General features: G+C 44.0%; 1 protein-coding gene across 2 annotated transcripts in view; it reads right to left on the reverse strand.

Moving 5' to 3' along the window:
* Nucleotides 1-359: 359 nt before the first annotated feature.
* The window catches only part of LOC136582045 (vascular endothelial growth factor A-like), a 75,821-nt gene continuing 54,030 nt past the window's right edge, over nt 360-22,150 (reverse strand). For both annotated transcript variants that reach the window (XM_066582804.1, XM_066582803.1), the window contains exons 5-9: nt 20,551-20,627; nt 18,320-18,352; nt 11,902-11,985; nt 5,868-5,990; nt 360-4,878 (exon numbers count right to left, since the gene is read on the reverse strand). In XM_066582804.1, coding sequence (XP_066438901.1) covers nt 4,857-4,878; nt 5,868-5,990; nt 11,902-11,985; nt 18,320-18,352; nt 20,551-20,627 — 339 coding nt within the window. In that variant the 3' untranslated portion in view covers nt 360-4,856. The remainder of the gene's footprint in view (nt 4,879-5,867; nt 5,991-11,901; nt 11,986-18,319; nt 18,353-20,550; nt 20,628-22,150) is intronic.

A 22,150-nucleotide genomic window follows, 5' to 3' on the forward strand; every position in this document is an offset into this window, starting at 1 on the left:
ACCGCAAGGTAAAGTTTGCAATGCCTGTATTTGCAGTCAGCAAGCTGTTAGGCATGTTCCCAAGTAGTTATTACATGTACTTTAGCACTGTGGCCCTTACTGTTTGGCGGTACAAAGGCACTGCGTGTTTGCTTTGGTTCTCATAAATGGTGCCGCGGCACTTCTTGATCCAGTCATTCACAGCGCAAAAATGGTGCTTACGCTCATGTCAAGCCGGCCTTACCGTGTAGAAATCTTTTACTTGTATGTGATAGCGCCGTCTATTTGAAGTTGCAGCCGCAATATTCACAATTTCCCATGAATGCCTCACTATCTAGACCAGTACACTACAGAATAATGCAAAGTACACAAATACCTCATCATTTGAAAACATCGTATATTGATAAGTGATGGCATAAATACTTTTGTATATATATACATGTGAATATGTTATCTGCACAGTAACAAAGTAAAGGCAGCTTCAAGATAAATACGTGATGAATGGATAAATATAGTCTTTATTAGTGTTGCTTATAAGCATATGCTCTACTATGGGTAGTCCCACATAGCATCAGCCACTCATATACGATGCGTCTGCGTTACGGCCAACAGCCCCGCTATCATGCACGTTGATGCAGCTAGCAAATGACTGTATATAGGCAAACCGTGTGACCATTAATAACCCACAGTCAGTTAACACTTGACTCGTTAGGTAACTGCAACGACTAGTGAGTAGAGATGAGTGAGTATACTCACTAAGGCACATTACTCGAGCGAGTAGTTCCTTAGCCGAATATCTCCCCGCTCGTCTCTAAAGATTTGGGGACCGGCGGCGGGCGGGAAGCGGTGGGGGAGAGTGGGGGGGAACGGAGGGGAGATCTCTCTCTCTCTCTCTCCCCCCCGCTCCCCGCCGCAACTCACCTGCCACCCGCGCCGGCCCCCGAATCTTTAGAGACGAGCAGGGAGATACTCGGCTAAGGCACTACTCGCTCGAGTAATGTGCCTTAGCGAGTATATTCGCTCATCTCTACTAGTGAGTATTGCAGTAATACACACATCTCCACCCGAGATGGCGGACACCTCTCCTTGGCTGCTCGTAGGGTAGTTCTACAACACAGATGATAGGAGGATGATAAAAGTAATTGATGCAGAAACACGAGGACAAATAAATAGAATAAAAATTGGGCCTTATTAGTAAAGTGTGACAGATGACTGCGGGCACAGTGAGGAAGGGAGCTCTGTATTCAGCTCTGCAGTCAGCCGAAGACAGATTTCCTTAGCAACTGCTTCTCTTAGGGCTTATTCATGCAAACGTATTTGCTCTGCGTATTGCGCATGCAAAATTTGCGCACAATAAGCAGTGAATAGAACTTATTTATTTCATTGCGTTTGTTCACATGAGCATATTTTGCACACAAAAATAGAATATATTAAACTTAATTGCCCATTAATATCAATGAGAGAATGCCCGTGTGTTTTTTTGCATGTGCAAATATGGAGGGCATGCACGCAGAAATACAGTAAAATATGCACACACGCACGCAAAGAAAAAAAAAGACATCACCCAAATGCACAGAGCAAATGCATGTGTAAATACAATTATGCCCGTGTGAAGCCGGCCTTAGTTGCATAGTGGAACAGGTTTTCTACTAAAAATATACAGAATAAACTGATTAGGGTGCATTCACATGGGCGAGTAAACTGTGCGAGATTAATGCATTGCAAGACGCCCTAATGGAAATGTTATTCCTCTTAGTTTATATTCACACAAGCTACAGTCATTAGTGGAAATTACGGTATGTGACTGAAAATCATTTCCATAGATCTTAGACCTGATTTGGGTTGTTTTAGCAGCAAGAATATGGATTTCTGCAAGCCCTATCCAGATGAATGAGATAGTTGCTGAAATGTTCTGCAAGTAATCTGCAGCCTGTGAATATACCACTGCTCTTGCTAAGACTACATTTTGCTCAATGTTATAAGAAATTGGAGATGGAATATGGAGCGATAGAGTGCTACACTACACGAGCCCTACTGATATTTTAGATATAGGGGGTTTCATGGGCAGTTGGTGTGAGACACCTATATAGTTGTTAAAGGCATTTTCTCATCCAATAATGTTATGGCTCATCACTAGGATATGGCATGACAGTATAGAACAGATTAGGAATATATAATAAAATATCTTTATTTACTAATCAGATTAAAATGTTTCTATTTTAAATTTACAGATTTAACAAGATCCCCCAGGAGAAGGCATCCTTTGGGCGAAACACTGTTTCGGGGTGTGCATCTAGGTCCGTGCTATATATGGTATAAGTATGTTAATTTATTTGTCATTGTAACATGTGACTGGTATTAATTGGAGATAAGCGAGCATACTCGCTAAGGGCAAATACTCGAGCGAGTATTGTCCTTAGCGAGTACCTGCCCGCTCGTGAGAAAAGATTCATGTGCCGATGGGGGTTAGGACTATGTTGCGGGAGTAAGCAGGAGGAAGCGGGGACGGGGGGGAGAGAGAGCGTGGAATTCTCTGGGCTGGGGCTAGAGCGCTGCTAAGGTCTCTCCCCCTCCCCTTGCTGGCTGATAGCGGTAATAGAAGTCTATGGGAGCTCCCTCCCCCTTCCCTTTTCTGGCGGCTCTCATAGGAGTCTATGGGAACAACCGGTGTATTCCTGCAAAAGATAGGACATGTCCTATCTTTTCCGGCGTTGTGTAAAAGCAGCTGGCTGAAATGCGCACTGTGTAAGCTATCTTTTCCGACAGGCTGAATTTACGCACCGGAAAATCGACCTTTTGAGAAAAATGCATTGGAATCCAATGCTTCAGATGGTCGCGATTTTCAGCCGGCGTTATATGGCGGCAAAATAGCCACCATAAACCGCTCATGTGAAAGAGGCCTTATTTAAGTAAATGGGGCTGTGCTGTATTTGACCGGGAGAGTCGATGTGCAGGGAAGATATGTGAAAGCACAGCATCACTTAACTTGTGCTCCTTCACTAAGGGCTAATGCCCATGACCGTCACGGAATACGCCCGCGGATTTACGCCGTGGGACCTAGTGGTATTGTAACAAATTGCAGCTGCATGAAATCAGAACATGGCGATAGAAATGTAAATCAATTTGCTGTCTATATAAATTTAAAATGAGAGATTGTTGTGACATGAAAAGTTTTTTTTAAATATTTTTACTCCCGGATCAAAACTTCATGAGATAATCAAAACTTCATATGCGGTATTGCGAATCGCCACAGTCTTGTGATGCGGTTATTGGCCTCACAGTTTTTACAGGTGAAAAAAATTAACTTTTTTTCTGTAAGAACCATGTAGTCAGTAACCGTTTTGCAACACCGTATTAAAACACATGGACACACACTATCAGATTTATTCCGCATGTATTGGGCACTTTTAGGGTATTTTTAGATGTTGCGGAAATGCTGTAAAGTCTCCACAGTGGGAAATTCTGTGGCAAATTCCTCTGCTTTTCCGCAGATCAGAGTCAAAATCCGCACTGTCCGTGCTGTCAGTAAGCGCAGTGCCAGGGGCATAACTATAGGGGGTGCAGGGGATGCGGTTGCACCCGGGCCCAGGACGCTTAGGGGGCCCATAAGGCCCATCTTCTCCACATTGGGAGCCCAGTACTATGAGTAAAGCATTATAGGTGGGGGGCCCTGTTACAGATTTTGCATTGGGGCCCTGAATCTTCAACTTACGCCTCTGCGCAGTGCCACTGGTCAGGTGAGGTGGCATGACTTACCAGCAGCGATGTACTTATTATAAGCCACTGGGTGACTTTGGAGATACGGGGAGCGCAGTATGTCCTGAAATCAGCTAAAATTGCAGATTTTGACTCTGTTCTAGATGTGGAAATGCTGCCTTCATACATTCAGGATCCGCGGCGGAACTTCCACTTGTGGGATTGCTGCAGAAGTTCCGCAGCATTTACAGTACAAGGCAAGTGCATGAGGTTTTACAAATTTCCTTCATACTTCGCAGATTTTTTTCTGCTGCTAAAATGCCAGAAATGTGAAAAATTCTGAATCTGCAGCATGTCTATTTATGTTGCGGAAACTGTGTGGAAATGCAGCAGATTTTTGCCTTAGAGATCAATGGAGAACATAAAAATTGCACTAAAATCCACAAAAACACTTTTGCTGTGGATTTTGAAGCGTTTCCGCTGTGGAAATACACTGATTCTGCTTGGAAATCGGCGTTTGTTGATGTTTGAATATAAAGTTTGCCAGTGTGACCTCAGCGCAGGAACTAGCACTACCAGATCACAAAAATGTAACACATTCCCCAGCCGAAAATCTGCAATTACATATACCGAATCCGCAACAGAAACCGCAGCAAAATCCGCAAAGCTTGTAAACTCTACCCATCTGCAGAGCAGCAACAGAATTTCTGCAGCTCAGACGTTGAGTGTGAAGCTAGCCTTATGGCCTCGTTCACATGAGCGTGGTTTTAGCGCAGTATAGGCACGTGAAAAGATCGGGCTATACTGCACTAAAAATAGCGTGAACGAGGCCTAAAGGTAAGACAGTCGTTCTCAAAATTGTTAATTGATACCTTATCTATGTCATTGTAAAACATAAGAATTTGTTTTATAGACTGTCAAATGTATTAAATGCCTTTTCTTTCGTATGCAAATCCTGAGACCACTCTTCAAAAAGTCCGCCTTTTATTCTTCAACCAGGTAGGATGCCAGTCTGACTGTACATATAGAATGGACAGGGCTCCCATAGCTATATGGTTCAGTGGCTGACATTCTTCACTTGCTAACTTGTGTTTACCAGCAAGGTGACAAGCACTGACACAAAATCTGGCTCTGCATGGTGAACCATTGGAACTGAAACTTTTCCGTTTGCCAAGCGACTGTCAGCTTCTTGGCGTCTCGCACCTGTCAGAAGAAATGTGAAGAAAGAACATTAAGCAATACCTGTAACTTAAGCTGATTATACAAGTTTTTAATGTATGTTAGATTGTCTTTTATTAATTTCTTGTGGCACTTTCTCTGTTCTTTTTTTAAGGCAGCATTTCCAAACTCTGGTCCTCCAGGCACCCCAACAGGTCATGTCTTCAGGATCTCCTCAGGATTGGACAGGTGATATAATTATTATTATCAGCGCCTCAGAAATTACCACAAGTGTTCTTATTATAGGATATCCTGAAAACATGACCTGCTGGGGTGCCTTGAGGAGTTGGGAAGCACTGCTTTAAGGTCTTTTCTGGTTCAGCAAATCCACTTTCACACACCCTATTAGTGCATTGTGAGTTAATCTCCAGCAGTCATACGCAGTAGTTTTTTTAATTGTTTGTTTGTATTTCCCATGCTGTTGCTTAGTGATGACACAGGTACCTGCAGCCCATATGCAATGTTAATTGGGCTGCGGGCCGGACAGCCTCCATTGACATCAATGGAGGTTGTCTACGATGATTCCGCCGCAAAATAGAGAATGTTGCTTTTTTTTCTTCCGCTCACAAGATATGCAATTCGTATCCACAAGTGTGAACGAAAAAACGAAAATGCATGCCTTTTAATGCCCGCATTTTACTGCAGATCATCCGCAAGGACAGGGATCACGGAATCCACAATACAAATCCGCCTATGTGAGCCCAGTCTAAGGGTGCATTCACATGGGCAACAGCAAGTCGCGTCCAACATTCTTGGGTCTGGCTTGCTTCGCACAGCATGTGGACACCCCATCCGTATGCCTTGCGATGTTTCGGAGATCTGTGTGTTCTATTCTCGTGCAACACCCACGCAAAAATAGAATATGCCACGATTTTTCGCCTGTGCTATTACACCCACTACAAATAATGGGTTGCGTGTTTTTCTCTAGGTAGATGCATAGAGAGGGGCACACAGAGACCCCAGTTGTGTGTTACCTGCAGCGTTCTTTATTTAGTGTTCGTCCTCGGTGCTTACATCGCTCTTCACTAAGCTCACAGATACATTTACAGTTCTTAGAATTTAAAGTTCTTCTCCGGCCACATGGTGGACAAGTCGACCTGAGATAAGAAAGAGTAGATATCTTTAGTAAGTTTTAGGCCTGTCATGTCACATTGTAAACTGAACTGTAGTATCTAAATGTCACCTTTATGATACAACAGGAGAATCCAGATGTATATGGGTAGTTTAGGGGATACTGTACTCTTGTTACAAGTGAACATCCAATAAAGTGTCACGTTAGGGTTCACCCTTCCTCTCCATTCTAGGGTTGAATGCCAAGAAGTAGAGTTGTCCCAAGTGCATACTATTGGGGAGAATATATAGGAGAGTCTCTTCATAGCCTTAAAGGGGTCGTTGGGTTACTGGACAACCCTTCTCAATAGGACCCCCTATGTGAAAATAATGAACAGACATATACCTCCCCCTCCTTGGCCACTGGGAGCCAGCGCTACAGCCTACTGCGGTCTCAGGGCTTAATTGTAACAGAATATATCACAGGAAATCAATGATGCCAGGAGGACAGGTGGTGCAACCTCTAATTGGCTGCAGCAGTCACCTGATTTTCTGTGATATCATCTGTCACCACCACCTCAGCGGGCTACAATGCTGGATCCTGGCGGCTGCGGAGGCGTAAGTATAATTCTGTTAATTATTTTCACACAGGGGTTCCTATTAAAATGGGGTTATCCAGTAACTGGATAACCCCTTTAAGGCCATGAATACTGCATGCTGGGAACAGTAAAGAGAAAGTAAAAGTCAGCCATTTTACTGGCAATTGCCATAGTAACATAGTATGTAAGGCCGAATAAAGACAATGTCCATCTAGTTCAGCCTGTTTATCCTCCTATGTTGTTGATCCAGAGGAAGGCAAAAAACCCCAAGAGGCAGGAGCCAATTAGCCCACTTGGGGGAAAATTCCTTCCCAACTCCCTAATGGCAATCAGACTAATCCCTGGATCAACCCCTAATAGTTCCTACCTGCCTGAATACCTGGATTAACAATTGACCTAAGCCATAACTAGAGTCTACCCGCAAGAAACAAATGAAAAGATTGAGGACACAAGACAGAATTGGTGTGGATCCAAGCCCTGCAGCGGAAAAGGAAGAAAGTCCAGTTTGCAATAGCAAGAAGGAAAGGCAGGATCCCACTGAGATCAGCTACTGAAATATTTACTTATTTATACAGGGTGTAGTCAAAAAGACTGATCCAGGGCTAGATCTCAATACTTGAGTCCTTTATTGCAATAATAATAACGTATTTGAATAGGAAGGCACGTATTGTAGCTGAAGAAGGACACTTTGAGTACACTTTTTCTTACTCCAGACATAGCAGCGGTCCCATGTGACTTAGAGAGATGTGAAAAGAGGATTTGTACTCCTCATGTGTGACAGTAAGGGATTAGTCACTACTCAGGATCACCATCTTCTCCACTCAAGATGATTGGCCCTATGTATTTGCAATAATGCCATAATTCATTGCATTAGCAAAACTCAATCCATTACCCACTCCTGGGCGTCAGTACATAGGTGTCAATCTTTTTTCTCAGATAGGGTGTCATAAACCCCAGGAACTCCCTGCTTTGGCTTAGGCTGCCCCTCTGCCCTGGCTCAATAGCAAAGTGTGAGTGGTACGTCCACTCCTTTTACAAAAGTCTGTAAGGTGCCTCCTGATTACTAAGGAGAAGCACCCTTTCTATGCCGAAACACTGTTAGAGAGCCCTCTAGTGGCCATGTCTGTTACTATTTTACCACACATGCTACTCTTCAACTTTGCAACTGGGTTTTACTCTATCTCTTATAGGGGCAAAACACAAAATGGAAACTCCCACTCCAGGGCCTCGTGCACCATACCATCATTTACTGCATTTATACCTTCCTATTCAAGTACGCTATTGTTATTTCAATATAGGACACCAATATTGAGATATAGCGCTGGATCAGACTTTTTGACTACACCCTGTATAAAGGCCCATTTACACTGAAAGATAAACGCTCAAAAATCGCTCAAACAACAGTTTGAGTGACAGTTTTGAGCGATCATCTTTGCATAACTCTAAGTAGCTAATTAGCTACTTAAGAGTTAATGCAGGCGGAGCGGCATACCGCCGCGATAGCTCTGTGAACAAAGCAGCTGTTTTGTATATGCAAACAGCCGCATTGGTCTTGCAGCTTTCAGCTGGTGTCGTTCTGAGCACTGCCAGCGGGATACCAGCTGAAGGAATACTATGAGCGCCGCCTGCTGAGAAAATCAGCAAGCGGCGCTGATAACAGTCATCGGTGTTTACTAGCTTGCTAGAAATCACCGATGAACGAATAGTGCACAAAAAGTGCACAATGGCCGCGTGTTTAGAGACAGCGATTATCGCTCAAAAGATGGCTTTTGAGCGATAATCGTTCTGTCTAGATGGACCTTAGCACATACATATTCCACAGCACTTGATACTGGGCTCTCAGTCTAAGATCACCTATTAGGATATTTTTGGAGTGTTGTAGCAGACCCACACAAACACAGGTAAAACATACAAACATTGTCATTGGCCAGATTTGAACTCAGAACTCCAGGATTACAAGACAAAAGTATTATCCACTGAGCCACCATACTGCCCACAGAACCTAGATCATGAGTAATGCAAGTGATATCATGATGCAAGAGATGCTTGTCTTTGGCTTGGACTTTGGGCTTACTCACATGGGCTTATTTAAGCGGCATATTACGCGCATATTTTTTATGCGCCTAATACAAAATGCTGAAACCCCATTAATTTGCATTGGGGTATTATGACCTGCATTTTAACGTGTGCAGAAAAAAAGCACAGCATGTGCCATTTTGATCTGTATTATTAACCGAAGTAGCCCATCAAAGTCAATGATACGTGTATATTTACTGCGTATTTATGCATGAAATCAATGAACCTGCTTCCATTTTTTGCGCGTGTGAAAAATGCTGTTAATAGGCACAAATAAAAATGCAAGCAGGGCCAGATACGTAGGGAATACACAGTGTTTCGGTCAGTGAAAACGCTGTGTATGCATGGACCAAAAACTGTATATGCCTGTGGGAGTGAGCCCTAATAGTCAGGCCAAGAGACAGTTAAAGTGCCGAAGGCAAGCTGGCTTAAGATAGCATTCATCAGAAGAGAATAGCTAGTCGACTACTCTATTCTATATGTATGCCAGAAGTAAACTGAATTCTGGTCAAACAGACAGCAAAATGCTCTTCATTTGTCTAATGCAAGTGAATGATTCCATTCAGGGATTTCATCTCAGTACCATCTTCCGTATTCGGAACCATCTTCCGAATGTGGCAGAATTCGGAGACAGAATCCCACAGGTAGTGAAGAACACTGTGCGAATTCTCCTTAGGCCTTATGCCCATGGCCATGTCAGACTCCGCCAGCTAAATATTGCAGCAGAGTCTGACACGGCCCCCCCAAGGACCCCATACTCACCTTTCCAGACCTGCCGCGAGAGTCCCGTCTGGTGTAGTGCAGTGCATGACACGCCAGCAGTGGCCGGTCACGCGTATTCCCGCAATACTTCCACTGTGCTCACAGTGAAAGTATCGCGAGACAGACGGCTTCCATTGACTAGAAAGGAAGGCGGTCGTGCGTATTTCCACGGAAAATAGAACATGCCCCGATTTCTTTCAAGCTGCGGAATTCCGCTGTAGAATTTCACAGCGTGAGCATTGGAGGGCAGAAAGCTATTAGGTTCAATAGAACCTTATAGCTGCGGAATAACGCCGCGGTAAACGCGGCAGAAATCCCTCCATGGGCATTAGTCCTAAATCCATTTCTTTTTACATCAACCATAAATATCTTTGTTTTCAGCTTAAGAAATAGGTTTGCCATAGAAGGATATAGATAGACTTGAAGCAACTTTTTGGGCCTGGAGAAACAAAGATGGTCACGCCGGCTTCTCTGACTGCCAGATGCACACTGTGTATTAGGCAGAATGTTCATGGCCAGGTGGAATTCCGACTGCAAGATCTCGCAACGGAATCAGACCCTGTGCCCCGTCAGTGACCACCTGCGTACCTGTCAGTTGTCTTTTTCTCTGTTCTGCGGATATGCCGGCGATGACAAGGATCTGTGGCGATTTGATGCAGGACGAACGGCTTCCGTTGACTGCAATGGAAGCCGTCCGTGCAAAGCTCACACCACAATAAGACATGCTCTGATTTCACCCCCACCCCCCGCAAGTGGAAATTCACAGTTGATTTGCCCTTGTGGGCACGGAAAAGCGTTTTGCATAACAGGTCTATGAAAAGTATTTGCTGCGGGATCCGGAGCGAGCGTTCACCCGTGTGCCCGTGTGCGTTGGGCCTTAGTAAGTATCATTAGTCTAAGGGCTCACTCACATGGGAGCTGCGTATTACATGCATACTTTTCACACATGTACTCATTTCTGGAGTGTCAAGGGGGTCAAGAGACTTTATTTTCCTTACATATAGGGGACCCAGACGTGACTACACAGTGCACCCTTGGTACTTGTACTATAATACAGGGGAGCCAGACATGGCTAAACAGTGCACCCTTAGTACTTGTCTTAATACATAGGAGACACAGAAATGGCTACACGGTGCACCCATAGTACTTGTCCTAACATATAGGGGACCCAGACATAACTACAGAGTGCGCCCTTAGTACTTGTCCTAATATACAGGGGACCCAGACATTGTGACACAGTGCACCCTGAATACTTGTCCTAATATAGACATGACTACACAGTGCACCCGTAGTACTTCTACTATTATATAGGGGACCCAGACATAGCTACACAGTGCACACTTAGTACTTGTCTTAATATATAAAGGACCCAGACATGACTACACAGTGCACCCTTAGTACTTGTACTATAATACAGGGAACCCAGACAAGGCTACACAGTGCATCCTTAGTCCTTGTCCTAATATATAGGAGACCCAGACATGGCTACACAGTGCATCCTTAGTACTTGTCCTAATATATAGGGGACCCAGACATGACTTCTCAGTACACCCTTAGTACTTGTACTATAATACAGGGGACCCAGACATGGCTACACAGTGCACCCTTAGTAGTTGTCCTAATACAGTGGTGGCGAACCTATGGCACGCGTGCCAGAGGCGGCACTCAGAGCCTTCCCAGCTGGCACTCGCCGCCATCGGCCGCTCACCACATTAGTAAATACCGGCAGGGGTGCCGCAGCTTCCCTGCTGGTATTCACTCAGCAGCGCTGATGCCGGCGCACACTGTGATGTCAGTGTGCAGCCGGGATCTTCCCCCCCCCTCCTCTGACGTCTCCTACTTGGTTCGGCGAGAGCAGGGGAGGGGAGAAGGTGTCTGGAAGCACGTCGCAGTGTGCTCCTAGGATCAGTGGCAGTAACAGCGCCAAGCAGATGAGGTGGGGGGATATTTGGGTCTCATGGGGGGGGGGCTATTACTACAGGGGCCACTGTGGGATGTTGCTATTACTACTGGGGGCCACTGTGAGATGTTACTATTACTACTGGCTACTGTGGGATGTCACTATTACTACTGGGGACGCTGTGAAGTGTCACTATTACTACTGGGGACCACTGTGGGGTGTCACTATTACCGCTGGGGCCCCTGTGGGATGTCACTATTACCGCTGGGGCAGCTGTGCGGGGTCACTATAACCACTAAAGCCCCTTTGGGGGTCACTATTAGTGCTGGGGCTGCTCTGGGGGAAATACAGAAATAACTAATTAGAAAAACACAAGATAAAAAAACTAAATGATCCCCTGAGATTGTAGATAGTTGATGAGGGCACATTCTACTTGCCAGGTAGTTGAGTTCACTGTCTGTTCATTTCCAGTGTTACTTCTCAGGAAAGTAAACTAACATGATCCCTTTTGTCAGACTTTCCCTTTGATCTCTCCCCTTTGACATCCCAGCAGACCTTCCCATGACACAGCTATCCTTACCACATGCTAACATGTCACTCACCCTCCTTCCTGCTACAAACCTGGCATTTTTAGAGGCTCCTTTCCCCTTTTTCCCTTTCCGCTTCCTTTTCTTTGCCTTTTTGTCACCTGAATGAGCGATGAGCCTGGAGAAAGAAAACCACACAGAGTAAGAGAAGTAGATGTAAAGAGAACAATAAGTTCTAAATGTCAAGAAAACATCTAGTAAGGCTACATTTACACGGGCGAGTGTAACCGATACATCGGTCTGAGGAACGGTAACCGATATCACATTCTTAAACCTGTGATTTTCATTCATGTGAAAATTGCATATTATTTCCAATCGTATCGTACTTGCATGAAGCTTGCATGTAGATGGGAGAGCAATAGGATTTTTAACTTGCCCATAGCAAATAATGGGCAGGAGAAAACTCTCATTTAAATAGGCCCATTTAAAATAATGGATTCTATTTTCATGGGATTTTTCTGCAGCGCACAAAACTCGCACAGGAAACTCATCCCTGTAAATAAACCCTAACGGTGCTTTCAGACGAGCGGAATATTTCTGCAAGATGCACTGAAAGATGCAGCTTATGGCGTGATTTTGTCCCAATATGTGGCGGTGATAAATATGGCCGCGTAACGGGACAAAACGAAACCATTGATTTCAGTGGTTTCATTTTCATTAGCAGTATTCTCTCCCGTTAATCGTACAGTCGAGAAAAGATAGGACTTGCCCTATTTTTCCCCCCACGTAGTATTCACTACATGTGGGACAGTCAGGGCAGTACCTAACTTCCCGCTGTTGTTTTCAAACCCTTGTGCTATGATGGGGAGTTTGAACAGCCAGAGAAGGCAAAAAAAACCCACGTTTATACATAAGTACGCTCTGTAGCGGCGAGCATAGTTGCGCATACAGCAGTGTGAAGCCGCCCTCTATCTGTAGTTGCAGAATTTTGCTCCAATACCCACATGTCTACATAGGGATTTTGGGGTGAAATTTTCTGCGTCTTTCAGTGCATCTTGCTAAAATATTCGACCCTTTCAGGTCACATTTTGTGTTGCAGTGTAAAAGAAGAAAAGTCATACTAAACTAATAAAAGAAGAGAAGATATGCTGAATTAATGACAGATACTGACTATATGGATGTAATATGGCACACATAGCAGTCGGCTGGTGACTCACCAGCTGTTCAACTACAGTTAGAGCTGGAGTTAGCAGAAGGCACAGTAAAACTACTTAGTTCATCTATCCAGCTTTTTCAGACATCAGCAAATAAAACTCAGCTGAGGGAAGTAAAAAAGTTAATTCATGTGGGTTTAACTAAGGTGAGGGAGCATAAAATGAACTGAACTGAGCTAAATTGGTCCCACTGTATTCTGCTTCGTGACGCAAATATCTAGCTTATGGAACGTGCTTTGGTAAAGTAGTTTTCCCCTGCAACACTATCATTTGGGGTCTGAGTGCTCAGCGCCCTACTAGTTACGAGAATAGGGTACAACTGCCCCCTAAGCTCTACAATAAGGTGAGGCGGACATAAATGGAGGTGAGGTCATACATGTAGGCAGCATGTTTCATCCATACAAGTGACATGAGAAAGAGATGAGGTGAAGAAGTTGGGTTCTCTCTAAGCTTTCGCCATCCATCCTTAAAGGGGTTGTCCCGCGCCGAAACGGTTTTGGTTTTTTTTCAACCCCCCCCCCCCCTGTTCGGCGCGAGACAACCCCGATGCAGGGGTTAAAATAGAACACCGCACAGCGCTTACCTGAATCCCCGCGCTCCGGTGACTTCTTACTTACCTGCTGAAGATGGCCGCCAGGATCTTCTCCCTCGGTGGACCGCAGGGCTTCTGTGCGGTCCATTGCCGATTCCAGCCTCCTGATTGGCTGGAATCGGCACGTGACGGGGCGGAGCTACACGGAGCCGGAATCCTGCACGAGTGGCCCCATTGAGAAAAGAAGAAGACCCGGACTGCGCAAGCGCGTCTAATTTGGCCATTAGACGCCGAAAATTAGACGGGCTCCATGGAAACGAGGACGCTAGCAACGGAGCAGGTAAGTGAAAAACTTCTTATAACTTCTGTATGGCTCATAATTAATGCACAATGTACATTACAAAGTGCATTAATATGGCCATACAGAAGTGTATAGACCTACTTGCTGCCGCGGGACAACCCCTTTAAAGGGTTGGTGCCAAGATTACAACTCCTGTTTATAGGCCCTCTGAGCTGTTTTTGTGTTGCAGGATGACCATTCATCGGAATCACCTTCATGTAATACTTTTCCACTACAACTCTTACAGGAGGAAATGCTTGGATAGTTGCGGTTTTCCCCAGCATAATCAGCTCATTGCCTGAGCGTCCGGGAGTAAGACCCAGAGTGTTCAACTCTTCGCTCCAGGTGGTGCATTCTAATAGGGGTTGTTTCTCATGAGAAAAACCCTTTAACCTTTGCAGTTCCTTCTGGTCTCGGTAGGGTATAGGTTTATGGAAGCTTTTCTTGTTTCTGGAGAGAGTTTGCGATTCCTGTGCACTTCTTTGTCTAGCACTGTGTACTGTTTTTATTAGCACTTGGGTGATATAAACTAAAGGTCTATTTACACGCAATGATTATCGCTCAAATGAGTGATCATCGTTGTGTGTAAATGCTGCTATTATTTACTTTTCGGCTAAAGCTCACCTTAAAATCCATTGTTCAGCCCTAGAGAGGAGAACAGGGACTGCACTCTGTGTTCTGCATGGGAGTCAGAGATTACATTGTATTCAGCCGACAGCCCGTGCTAGAACAATGGAGCTGTTTGCAGAGATCAGATCACATGCTGTGCTCTGCAAACAGCTTCCAGAGGTCCTTTTATAGGAAAGGAAGCTAATAAAGTGTTAATGAACATTAGTGTCTATTAACACTTTATGCAAAATGATCGCTAAAACTGAAAATCTTTCAATCATTTGAAAGATTGTCTTTGCATGTAAATGGGCCATAAGCTTTCTCGAGCTTAAATTTATGGGCTGAAAATAAATGTTACAGCTTGGAAAACCCTCTAAAGAGAACCTATCGTGCCTTCTGAACAGCAGGGACAGCTCTATAACGTTGCAGCTGAAGTCTGGCTGCCTCGTTCACAATTCTTCTTTTCTCTGTATATCTTCCCCCTGCGCTGCACCGAACTCCATTAGATTCAGCTGCTAGCTCTTTGACTCCGCTCACTGTCAATGGGTGACTGCCTGCATGGATTGGCAATACGAACCACCACATTATATTTATGAAGAAATACTTCCCGTACAAGGAGGTGTATATTAGTACATGTATGTAGGCAGGAGCTGGAATGGTTATGAACCGTTATAACGAAATGAAAGAAACTGCAGTTTTTTTTTAATGGCTCTGATATTCGCAGAGCGCCCCCTAGATTTAAACAACTGACTATTTTATTTTTAAATGTGCATTCATTGTCCAAAAAATTCCAGCACCTGTAAGGAGTTGTTGGAATCAAATAAAACTTTCTCCGTGTGATTGTAAAGTTAATATAAGTAAGTGATTACAATATCAGAGCAAAAGGATAAATTATTGTGGAAAACTGACCCCTTAAAGGAAGGCTCTAGTACCCTGTTGTACTACCTCCAGCTTGGATGTAAAATGTGATAAGGTCGGTCATGGAGGCCCTAGTACCCTGTTGAGCCACCTCTAGCTTGGATGTGAGCATGGAGGCATACAGGTTCAGGTTTATCAAATGGAAAGAGGGGGGAATATCTAAAGAATTTTGGGGGTATGTCAAAAGCAAAAGAAAAGTCAAAGATGCTATCGGATGCTTACAAGATGAAAATGGTGAATTGCTTAAGAATGATGTTGAGAAGGCCAAACTTTTAAATTCCTATTTTGTATCTGTTTTTTCTCAGAAAGTAGATGGAACAGCAACTGATCTTCCCTGTGCTATTGTGGGGATAAAGAAATGCAGACTATCTACCGTATAAGCAGAGAGGTCGTGAGGGAACACTTAGCTAACTTAAATTAATTCAAGTCTCAAGGTCCAGATGGATTACATCCTAGGATACTAATGGAAGCAGCAGAGGTAATTGCTGAACCACTTGCCATAATCTTTGAAAATTCCTGGAGAACAGAAGTTCCAGAAGATTGGAAAAGGGAAAATGTTGTCCCTATCTTCAAAAAAGGGAAGAAGGTGGATCCAGGAAACTACAGGCCTGTGAGCCTGACTTCTATACCGGGAAAGATCTTTGAACAAATTATTAAACAGCATGTATGCAAGTACTTGGATAAAAATGGAGTAATTAACCAGAGCCAGCATGGGTTTGTAACAAACAAGTCATGCCAGACGAATCTAATTTTTCTTCTATGACAGAATCACTAACTGGGTTGATCAGGGAAATGCGGTAGATAGTACATCTTGACTTTAGTAAAGCATTTGACAAAGTATCTCATACCATACTTATTGAAAAAATAACCAAATATGGGATTGACAAGGCAACTGTTAGGTGGATTCACAACTGGCTGAGTGATCATGCTCAAAGAGTGGTCATAAATGGCTGCACATCCAAGTGGAAGAATGTATCAAGTGGGGTACCACAAAGCTTTGTCCTAGGCCCAGTGTTGTTCAACATTTTTATAAACGATCTGGAGGAGGGAATTGATGGGAAATTTATCAAATTTGCAGACGACACAAAGCTAGGAGGGATAGCTAACACTAGAGAAGAGAAAGAGAGTACTCAAATGGATCTAGAAAAGCTTGAAGAGTGGGCAGCGACTAACAGAATGGTATTTAACAAGGAGAAATGCAAAGTCTTACATTTGGGCAAGAAAAATGAACAAAACACATACAGAATGGGAGGAATTGGGCTAAGCAGCTACACATGTGAAAAAGACTTGGGTATACTAATAGATCATAGACTGAACATGAGTCAACAATGTGATGCAGCAGCCAAAAAGGCGGACGCAATTCTGGGATGTATTAAGAGAGGCATAGAGTCTAGATTACGTGAGGTAATTATCCCCCTCTACTCTTCCTTAGTCAGACCTCATCTGGAATACGGTGTCCAGTTCTGGGCACCCCACTTTAAAAAAGACCGACAAACTGGAGCAAGTTCAGAGAAGAGTCACCAAGTTGGTGAGCAGTCTGCAAATCATGTCCTATGAGGAACAGTTAAAGGATTTGGGAATGTTTAGCTTGCAAAAAAGAAGGCTGAGAGGAGACTTAATAGCTGTCTACAAATATCTGAAGGGCTGTCAAAGTGCAGAGGGATCAGCCCTATTCTCATTTGCACAAGGAAAGAGTAGAAGCAATGGGATGAAACTGAAAGAGAGGAGACACATATTAGATATTAGAAAAAACTTTCTGACAGTGAGGGTGATTAATGACTGGAACAGGTTACCACAGGAGGTGGTGAATTCTCCTTCAATGGAAGTGCTTAAACAAAGCCTGGACAAATATCTGTCTGGGATAATTTAGTGAATCCTGCACTGAGCAGGGGGTTGGACCAGATGATCCTGGAGGTCCCTTCCAACTCTACCATTGTATTATTCTATGATTCTACGGTGTCCTGCGGCATATCATTTTACATTTGCTGTACCTGAGCCTCTAGATTGTGCAAACTCATAGGCTGTTGAAGTTGGCATCCAGGTGGTCCCATACATGTTCTGGCAACCGAGCAGCCACAGAAGTGTGACAATGTTGTGGAGACATTCCTGTAACCCCCTTGTGTGTGCGGCTGAGCATTATACTGCTGGAAAATGGAGAGGCAACATATGTGGCTGCAGGAAATCCTGAGCATATCACCGAGCTGTCATTATCCCTAACAGTAGTGGCCCACTGTCGCATGCAATGGCCCCCCCAGACCAGCATTGGAGGGAGCGTGCTGCTCCACAGCAAAGGTAGGACTGAGGCACTCAACCTTTGGGCGTAACCTCTTCGATTTGGTCATGGATGTGTCCAGTGCTCAACAAGCTCAACACAAGGGTTAAAAGAGGTCCACTACACACAAATAGCCTCTGAGAGCCTTTTTATAGGCATGCTGAGATTTGCAGCAAAATGACAACTCCTTCTAGGAGCTTGATTTATGTTTGACCAAGAGTGTATATTCCATAAGCCTCGAACTTCTCCCTACACCTTTTCCCTTACCCTTTCCTACCTTTTTTAGTTGTCCTCTATCGTTTTTTCTAAATGAGGTAGCTTAATTTTTATACAAACTAATGTATCTGCTATGATATCGTGGACAATGGTTGAAGCCTATGACTATTGTTTTTTACACACCTGAAAGCATCGATAGTGTAACATTGTTTTGTTTCCTTGTGCAACCATTTGTTTTCTCCCTATTGTAATATGAACTGGTAACTCATTATAATTACTATATGTATTAATCTTGTTATTGTGAAAAATCCAATAAAATTAAGTTTATGCTAAAACAGATATGTATAATGTACAGTAAAGGCAAAATGGAAAACAACATACAGCATTGGTAAATAAAGCTGAAAACTATACCTGCTAGCCTTCAGCGTGATATTGGCATGGGGTCTGCAATGCAGTAAAATAATTATACTGTTATTCATAGGCAAAATTCAGCACATATTTAGAATTTCCTACATAAACGTCTACTATTAAATTGCCTAAAGAAGATTACCTGAGTTCTAATTAATGAGGCATGAAAATGTTTCTATCTTAATGAACACAAGTGGAATTTAAAGGAAGCCCTGTGATCGACAATTTGCAGAACAAGTGGATTACTGACTGCTTTACATTCTATAAGAAGACATAATTCACTTTCTGTGCAAGAGAGCAAACTGAGGCCCAAACCGGCCTTGTTTGCTCATTTGCAAATACCAACAGGTCGACAAACCTGAGAATTGCACAAAGCGTTCATCACCTCGGTATTAAAATGTTTTACTGCTACCTGTGTGCACATGTTAGATAAATACCGTATGTCCCAACTAACTTTGTGGAACCCAAATGTCTTTGATTCTTTGGTCTTTATCTGTAGATTGTAGTATTATCATCCTAATGTGCCGTGACTATCTGCATTAGGAACTCAGCAGAAGAACATTTAGCCAAGGATTCAATTCAATACATTGTTTAGGCCTCTTTCACACGTGCAACAGTGATATCAGCTATGTACACGCAATTTTGTAGCGTCAGTGACGCTTTTTTCCTTGGGAAAAATGTAGTATTGCATCACTGCTACCCGCAATTTTCTCGCGTGATTTTAGCGTTATAATTTATCTAATAGCGAGAAAGTTAATAGGACTTTCTAATGATAAAATCACGTCGCACGAAAATCGCAAGTTAGTGCCAACGGATGCGATAAAAAAGGAGGCTCCATAGGGAAACATGGGCTACAAAACATAGCAAATCGTGCGATTTTGTAGTCAGTGTGAAGGCAGCCTTAGGGCGCTTTCAAACAAAGTTTTTGTGTTCAGTTTTTTTGTGAACCGAAACCAGGAGTGGAGAGAAAGTATAATGGAGAGATTTGCATGTCTTCCATATTTTGGACCCACTCCAGGTTTTGTCCCACAAAAAACTGAACATAAAAACTGCCATGTGAAAGCGCCCTTAGGGCTTATTCAGATTACTTTATATTGGACGAGTTTTCATGCCGGGCCTATATACGGCGTCCCTCTCTGCAGGGGGAGGAGGCTGGAAGAGCCGGGAGACATATTTGGGATTTCAGCCACACTTAAACAGTGCTGCTGATTAGAGCCACCTGATTGGCTCTTCGGCACCACGTGACTACACTGCCTGCATGCGGATTGCCTTAAGCAGCCATGCACTACACACTACACTTAAGCAGCTGTGCACAGACTCCCTTTAGGGTTAGGTTTAGGGCTAGGGTTAGGTTTAGGGTAAGGGTTAAGGTTAGGTTTAGGGTTAGCACTAACCCTAACCCTAAAGGGGGGTCTGTGCACGGCTGCTTAACTGTAGTGTGTAGTGCACGACTGCTGAAGGCAATCCGCGTGCACGCTGTGTAGTCACGTGGTGCCGAAGAGCCAATCAGGCGGCTCTAATCAGCAGCGCTGCTAAGACGCATTTTTGGCGCGTTTTCTGCCTTCTGCTTTAGCCAGTAAAAAGGCAGTTTAATAAACCAATGCTTTTCAATGGTTTCTTGCCCATATGCGATTTTTTTTCTCTCATGTGATGTTCATGAGTTAAAAATCATGACATGTCCTATCTTTCTGCGTTTTGTCTTTTTTTAATCACCCGTGTATTGTCTATTGGGTATGTGTTTTTTGCATCGCAACGCTACAAACACACGTTGCGATGCAGTTTTTAACATTACAAAGTCCCATTGAGTTTTGCAATTAAAAAAATTGTGCGATTTTGTTGCACGATCATATTGCGGGTGGCAGCGATGCGATGCGATATTATTTACCATGGCAAAATCGCAATCGCCCGTGTGGAATTAGCTTTACGAATTGATTTCACAGGGAAATATTCCCTGTCAAATAGAAAAATAAGAGTCAGCTTACCTGGCTTTTGGGAGACAATAATGAGTGTTGATTATGCTGGCATGTGACACAAATTATTTCAGTTGTTACCCTGATCCTTGTCAAGCCCTTATTATTCAGGATGCACCTGCTATGTCAGCCCTGGTTGTAATGCCAGAACACTCCTTTGTGCCCGAGCTAGTGACACAAGCTGTCCCAAATAGCGAGCCAGGCCGTACTAACAGCCACAAATAGCCTCACAGAGTACATTGTAGATGCATGCGATCTATTTACCTGCATTCACACTCTGTGTGTTGAATAACTGAGATTTCGGTGAACTCTGGATCTGATTTGATTTTATGAACCTGAACCTGAAAAAAAGGTAAAATATTCAAGTTTTTATGTTACATTTCCATGCTGTCTGGTGTAGAACATAAAGTGGTTTTACTAGCCTATAACATTGACAGGCTACCCATAGGCCCTTAGGATTGGCTATAAATATTTGATCGATGGTGGGTTCAAGCTCCGAGGTTCCCACTACTCACACAGTGAAGGACCCCCGTGCCACTTACCTTCCATTGTATACAAAAGCATGCTACTACTTCCCGAGAAAAAAAGCCATTTTATGTGCAGGTGGCCTTAGGCTTCATGCGCTTCAGTTTATGACGACTCCCATAAAAGGTTCAATTTTTACTACATCAACCTCAGACTTCTATGGGATCCATCTGTGCCTTCCATTTCATTCACAGGCACATTGAAGAGTTTTTTATTTCATTCATTCAGAATCAGGCCCCAGTCACATGGGCGTTTTGCCGCACAAATTTTTGTGCACATAACTGATGCGTTCAAAAATTAGCGTGACGGAAGTGGGCGTCACAGTGGAAAAACTGCGCCTAGTGGTATTTATCCGCTCAAAAAGAGCGCTGCCCGCTATCCCCTGCTGCGGCTGTGACAGCTGCAGCAGGGGATTCTTGGATGTGAAACCCCTAGATGCTGTCACATCCAGGGGTTTCACCTGTGGTCAATGGGGCTGGCAGCAGCCCCATTGACATACACAGAACATTGCGATCCTCTGCTACAGCTGTGACAGCTGTGGCAGAGGATTTCTTCATCTCCGCGGGGAGTTCCTTTGTCACTCAACACTGTGACAGCATTGTCACAGTGTCCAGTGACAATGGGACTTCCCGCGGAGATGAAGAAATCCTCTGCCACAGGTGTCACAGTTTTGGCAGAGGATCGCGATGTTCTCCCATTGAATTCAATGGAGCCGGCAATACAGCCATCTCCATTGAAAGCAATGGGCTGCTGGCAAGCGGGGAAGGGCTTAAAATATAAGCCCTTCCCTGAAAAATCAATCCGAAAATGTTAAAAAAAAATCTATACTCACCTCTCTGCAGCTGCCATGGCTCAGCTGCGTCCAGCCGGCTCTTCTCCTGCACTGCTATGAGGAGCTTTCAGCAGGCGGGGATTTAAAATCCCCGCCTGCTGAAAGGGCTGCCTCTGATTGGCTGAGCACTGTGACCAATCAGAGGCAGCTCTCAGCAATTGAATGGCAGCTGAGAGCTGCCTCTGATTGGTCCCTGCGCTCAGCCAATCAGAGGCAGCACTCACCCATTCATGAATGAGTATAGATTTATTTTTTTTACACATTTTTGGATTGATTTTCAGGGAAGGGCTTATATTTTAAGCTCTTCCCCCAAAATCAATGCAGGGCTTGCCGGCAGCCCATTGCTTTCAATGGGGCCGGCTGTATTGCCAGCTCCATTGAATTCAATGTGAGAACATTGCTCTCCTCTGCTACAGCTGTGACAGCTGTGGCAGAGGATCGTGATCTTCATTATATGTCCTCAATGGGGTCGGCGCTGCTGCCGCTGACCCCATTGAGCACAAGGTG

This window comes from Eleutherodactylus coqui, chromosome 11, assembly GCF_035609145.1.
Source record: "Eleutherodactylus coqui strain aEleCoq1 chromosome 11, aEleCoq1.hap1, whole genome shotgun sequence".
NCBI lineage: Eukaryota > Metazoa > Chordata > Amphibia > Anura > Eleutherodactylidae > Eleutherodactylus > Eleutherodactylus coqui.